The 6,344-nt window shown below is 44.5% G+C and overlaps 1 protein-coding gene and 1 pseudogene across 1 annotated transcript; both read left to right on the top strand.

The window, feature by feature from the left end:
• The first annotated feature begins 1,228 nt into the window (after window positions 1-1,228).
• LOC142761778 (uncharacterized) lies at window positions 1,229-1,917 on the top strand. The gene is made up of 2 exons (XM_075881151.1): window positions 1,229-1,390; window positions 1,510-1,917. Exons 1-2 carry the CDS (start codon window positions 1,229-1,231, stop codon window positions 1,915-1,917), a joined length of 570 nt encoding a protein of 189 aa, XP_075737266.1.
• Window positions 1,918-2,586: 669 nt separating this feature from the next.
• On the top strand, window positions 2,587-5,124 carry LOC119175523 (uncharacterized; annotated as a pseudogene).
• Window positions 5,125-6,344: the final 1,220 nt, after the last annotated feature.

Here is a 6,344-nt window from a genome sequence, read left to right as displayed (position 1 = left end):
CTTTTGCCGCTTGACGAGCAACCGGGTACCGAGCATTTTCTAGGCATACTTCATCCTGGTGTATGAGCGCGTGGAAGTGTCAAACTGCAAGGGGTCTGGTCAGCTGCCGAGTGTCTTCGGCAAAACACACGATGCAGCCGACATGCTTTAGGCAATACCAATTCCACTTTATTCGGTCTTAAAATGTCAGCACGATAAATACATCAATTAGTAAACAAGGCATTTCAAGATTCCAGAACAGATCAGGAGTACGTGTAAGCCGGTCAACGGCAGCAGACAACGTTGCCGGAGCGGCCAACGCCGGTGCCATTGAAAAGACTCCACGAGCATCGCACCTGAAAAAAAAAGAGCACTTGCAGTGCTAGTTGCAAGTAAATACGAATGCTCAATGTTCCCACTCTCTTGTCATCGCGCTTTCGTGATTATATGCAGTCTTGGGCACTAACTAGTTACTAGTAATGCGTTACCGGTAACTAGTTACTTTTTGAGCAACTTGTAACTGTAACTAGTTACTTTGTATTTAGAGGAACTTTTAACTGTAACACTGCTATTTTTTTCTGAGTAACTGTAACGCAAAATACAATTACAGTTACCTTAGTTTTTGTAAAAATTTATCCAACAGCCACACTTGTTAGAGGCCGACGTTAAACGCTTTTCATTTTTGAGCACGTGTACACCTGCGTACGACGTTCATTGTGTGTATTCGCTATGTCCAAGGTGTATCAGATCCTGTCCGGAAAGTTAATCGCACTCTGGCCATACCAACAGTTTTTAAGCCCTGTCGTCAAGGCACGTGAAACTGAAGTACCGCACACCTGCAGATGATCAGTCCGCACACCTACACACCTGCAGACAGTGCGGGAATTGTGAAGAGACTTCGGCGAAAGGGGCAGTAAATGGGCAGTGAAATATGAGGAAGGGTGCGAAAGAAAACGTTAGTTTAGTCACCCATTCAATGCGTTTGTAGACGGAGCTTGTTGAACGCAGCTGGACAATAGGAAACTTTGTTATTAATAGTTCAGACGGAGTAGCCCATGACAATCATGCATTCACCCGGCTTTTGGAATATCGGACCGGTCCGGACGTCTGTGAAAGCGCCACATCTGCGATGGCGGACTACTGGTGTCACGAAAAGGTGGTACGTCCTTATAAAAATAGCTAGATGCACCGCAGAGAAACGTTGCCGCAGAGGAGCCTGGCACGGCACTACTCCTCCTGTTTGGAAGCCATGCCTGTCGACTCGGAGCAGCAGTTGCCTTGGCCTTCGTACCGCGAATATTTTTCCGCGTTGAAGACGACGGCGGCAAATATAACGGTGTTGTGCAGCATTTGCAGAAAAGAGTACTATACTAGCAAGACGTCTTCGTCAAACCTGAGGAAACATCTAGAGGTAAGTTTAACCATTATAAATGTCGAGAATTCGGTTTTGTGCATGGTTCATTGTACGTAATCAATTATACCGATCAAGTTGAAATTACTGTACTGAACCTGAACTTTCGTTGTGCGCAGAAAAAACATCCGACTGCACTGAAGGAGTTCTACTCCAAGAAGAGAAAAGCCGAGCATGGTCCCACCGTGGCAGACAAAAGACACGCGGGCGGTAGCTCGACGCAGACCCTGGAGTCCTGTCTTGCAGCAACAACTAGTCGACCCAAGGATCTATCACAAAGTCGCTTAGACAGGTTAATTGTGAACTTCGTAGTCTCCGACATGCAGTGCTTTTCAGTCGTTGGAAATGAACAGTTCCAGTGCTTGATTAACGCACTGCATCCATCGGCAACGCTGATGAACAGGAAGTCATTGGTCAATCAGATCGACATCCTCTACAGGGAGCAAAAAGCGTCTCTCATCGCCGCCTTGGAGAAGGCATCGACGGTCTGCTGCACAGCTGACTGCTGGACAGCCTCAAACAGGTGAGGCTCTTAGTGTAGGCTATAAACAGCCCGCTGCACGTGTGCTTTTCGCAAGGTCCTAATTTGCGAGGTTCCTTCGATCTCATAAAACAACGTAAGCTTCGTTCAGAGATTTTGTCACCTCATGGAGATGGGTGCATTACATATCACAGGTTGCCGCGAAATGTACTTGTGAAATATTTGCAGAACTGTGTCGCTTCGTGAAATTTGCAAATGTAGAGCCCGAGAAAACAGTCATTTATGATATGTTTTGTAAGCCAAATAAGCAAATTGTGTAAGTACAAGTTTTAAGCAGGCGAGTAAGCATAGAATGAATGCATCTTGTGTGGCACAAGGTTTTGTGGTAAACAAAAAAGAAAAAAGAAGACATATGAATCCGAGTAAATCAAGGCTCAAGAAGCGGATCTAGCTTAAACGCTTATTGTGGAAAGCATTGCTGACCTTCCTATCTAGTCAAAGTGGATTCTAAATTATATGACAATGGTTTGTAAACATGCAAAACAGTGCCCGCAACGCAATGCAGCTAGGATATTTGCGTCCACGTAATTGGTGCGGTAGTTGCAAACTTGTGGAGGTCCCTTCCTCCATTCTAATGACCAGACTGATATCGCTAGTTTCAAGACTGACCATTCTGTTCTTCTTCTACAATTTCCATAGAAGCTTCCTGGGTGTGATGGTTCACTACATAGATGAAGAGTCTTTGGAAAGAAGATCCGCAGTGCTTGTGTGCCAGAGGCTCTCAGGTCATCACACCTACGACGTAATCGCGACAGCGCTCCACGCAGTATTTGTGGAGTACGAAATTCTGCACAAGATATGTGTCGTCATCACGGACAATGGTTCGCACTTTGTGAAAGCCTTCAGGTATGTTAAAAGGCTGCTTCTGTTTTAATCTCATTGTGTACACCGAGGTTGTCTATTTCTATTATCTTATCCTTCCCAAAAAGAAACTAAATTAAGCTGCAATTTGACTTCAGCTACGTTCTTTTTTTATGATCGCAATAAATTAATGAGCCTGGCATGCTGCAATCGCTGATCTCACTGACTATGGAAAGTTTCGCGCATGCCCTCAACTGTTGCATACTAAGGCATATTTTGTAACCCTAGAATTTACGACAAACTTCTGCATATCTTTCGCAAATCTAAATAGTCATGTGGTTATTTTGTAGAGTCAGGAATTAAAACACAAATACGTTTACAGAGATATTGTACAAAGCCCTTAGACTAGTAAAGACGATAGGCAAATGCAATGCACACACAACAGAAACTTTACGCATTGTGTCGTCCCTCGTATTTTTAAAAGACCTGGAGATTTTTGTTTTATTAAGATATTTACAATTTTCTAAAGCCCATTATTGTGCTATATTACATATTAAGGCTACTGATCATCGGTGCCATGCAATATTTTTTTTTCTGTTAGCGTACCACAGATGTAAGCCACCCGAAAAACGAGCGGAGTACAAAACTTCCGAGGAAGCTATATTCCGGCTTTGTCTGAGAACATAACCTCCAAATAGATGTTCCAGCCTATAGTATAGTCCTTGCGAGCTACACAGCTACCAGATATTTAAGTAGCGCCACGTCCTAACAGAGCAGAAATTCACATTTGCAGTAGAGCCTACGCTCCGCAAACTTTTGGGTGCATTTATACGTCTGCTTGGGCATAGTCGTCGCGTTTATCTTTATTTGTTAATGGATATTAACCTTCACTCCTTTCTTGCTTTTTCTAACAGTTTTATTGTTAAGGGAGTGCTCTGTCCTGTCCCGTATTTTTTCGTCCAGCCGTTGGCACTTTTATTCCATACTGCTTAACAAATTAACCAATCAAATTTTATAGATGCGGTATAAACATTTTAAACCTCCACCAGCTCATTTCCGCGCTAACTTGTTGGAAATTTCCATTTTTCGGGACACAGGGTCTTTGGAGAAGCTGAACGGGACCAAGATTTTGTGGCAAATAACATCACGTAGGTACTGAAGAGTGGCTCGAACAATGATTTCTCTCAAGATATCCACTTGACGGCACAGAAGGTGTGCCGCGCATACCCTAAACCTCGTCGCTTCGGTGGATGCCGAAAATGCCGGCAACAACGGGACCTACCACGAAAGGGTGAGGACTGTTTTCTCAAAACTGAAGACTCTTTGGAGGAAACAAAGCCAGTCTATGCAGGCAGCCGAAGCAATAAAGGCTGCCTTGGGAAGGTATCTCCCTGTGCCGAATGCAACACGATAGAATTCGTTGTTCAACGCCATGAAGTATGTAAACGAAGTACCGAAAGGGAGGATGGGCGCAACGTTCGACGCATTCTCGTTGCCCCGATTGCAGCATGAGGAATCTATGTTCATTGATGAATACTGCAAGGTATGTTTCGATTATTTGTTTAACATGATGCAGTGCATTCACTATATCTTTTATTTTTCCAGGCGATGAACGCTGTGGCAAAGAGGCTGAATATACTACAAGGGGAACAATACATGTACATGGGCGTCCTGCAGCCAACACTTCAATCTCTACTGCGGTATCAGCGATCCCTCCCGCCGCTTAAGTACTGCACACCCCTTGCTAGCAGTCTTCAGGACGCAGTCAAGAAAAGGTGAGAGAAGTTTCCTGTGCCAATCTCCTTGCTGTCCTATCTCATCGCGTGCTCTCGCAGAGGTGCATATGCATTCGTACCACAGATTGTCCGTGGTATGAATGAAAGTGAAATGTTTTCAACAGGGCCATACATTGTTTCTGTAACCTTTTTCAATACAGGTTTTCTGCAGTTTTGGAGGATGCCAATCTGGCCCTGGCAGCAGCGGTACATCCAAAGCTCAAGCTTTCCTGGATGACTGAAGTGCAGAAAGCAGTGACGTTACGACTTCTTGAGGAAGATTGTCATGCTCTCGAAGCAATTTTCAATGAAAATGCAGCCGCCAGCGAAGGAACCGACGAAGACGACGTGTTTTTTTTCAGTTGCCTCAATCCTCCCTTTCATGCTCCTAGGTGCAACGATGGCTCAGCGATCCCAGAACTGACATCAGCGAGCTGGCGAAGTACCCTAAAATTAAGAAGATTTTCATTCAGCGAAATACGGGGATGCCGTCCAGAGCGCCGGCTGAACGGCTATTCAGCAAAGGACGCGACATTTTGTCTATCAAGAGGGGAAAGCTCTCTGATGAAATCTTTGAAAAGCAACTCATTCTAAAGTGCAACGAATTTTGCAAGTAAACTTCCTTGTCACCAAATGTGCATAACAACAATAACCACAACAACAATAACAAAAAACTGATGTGACAAAGTGAGCCTTACAGAATGATTGATTATAATGGCCGACTTCTAGGTTTTTTTTTTCGTCTAGGGTTTCACAACATGCAACTTTCATTACCGCATGCCTTCCTACGCCATTATTCATTCAAATCTATCATTTGTTTTGTAATCAATTACTTATTTCACACAGTAACAGAAAAATAACGACGTTACTTTTTCACTGCAACTGTAACAAGTTACTTTTACAAAATCGGTAACTGTAACAGAGTTACTTTTTTGCCTTCAGTAACTGTAACTCTAGCACTGTTACTGTTTACTGGTAACGTGCCTATGACTGATTATATGGTATCCCAGCCTGCGCCTCATTTGTTTCGCGATTAGTAGAATTCTACCGCTGCACGCAAGACAAAGCGGCCAATTCGCGGTAAGTACTAATCGGCTCTGCAGTTGTGCTTTGGTTTGCAATCCACCGTATCAGTGTTTTGTTTGTGCGACCATCATTTACGCTGTGTTCGTGAGACACATCGTGAACCGCAGAGCGGAACACTTAGAGGATTGGCCATCTCAAACTTCCCGCGAGCAATCGGTTTCGAGCGCACGCTTTCAAACGTGCAAACAAGGAGTAACAGAAATAATCACCCCACAGCGTTAAAACTATTGTAACACGAAAGTGCAAGCACCACCTTCGACGAAATGAATTCAGACGCTTTGACACGGCTCTGATTACGCCTTGGCAGAGCGAAAACAGCTGACAGTGGCGGCGGGTGCCGTGCAAGTCGAGGCTATTGAACAGCCTAAAAAACAGCGCGCGCTCAGGAGGCAACGCAGTGTTTTTAATCATCACTCCCAGATGACGCGACGATCTGCTCACTCCCGCTATGTCGTCCAATGGCGTGTCCAGGTTTCGGAACGCAGTTTCGCAACTCGTATGATTGAATAACTTTGGCTATAGTAACACTGGTACTCGCATGGGCTCAGTGTTTTTAATAGCAGATATGGCCAAGTTCAGGGTAAAGAGGTGGTTGCAACGGAAGTTCTGACGCCATCGACGTGAATGTTTCAACCTTTTTTCTTCCTGCATGGTTCGAACCAGCAATAAAGGAGGCGCTGTTCGAGCCGTTGGTCATGCGGAACCTTGGGAACTTTATCGAGACCCGTTACTGCACGGTAATGTGATAAAG

This window comes from Rhipicephalus microplus, chromosome X (genome assembly GCF_043290135.1).
Source record: "Rhipicephalus microplus isolate Deutch F79 chromosome X, USDA_Rmic, whole genome shotgun sequence".
In the NCBI taxonomy this organism is placed as follows: domain Eukaryota; kingdom Metazoa; phylum Arthropoda; class Arachnida; order Ixodida; family Ixodidae; genus Rhipicephalus; species Rhipicephalus microplus.
This window is presented reverse-complemented; position numbering and strand designations above follow the sequence as displayed.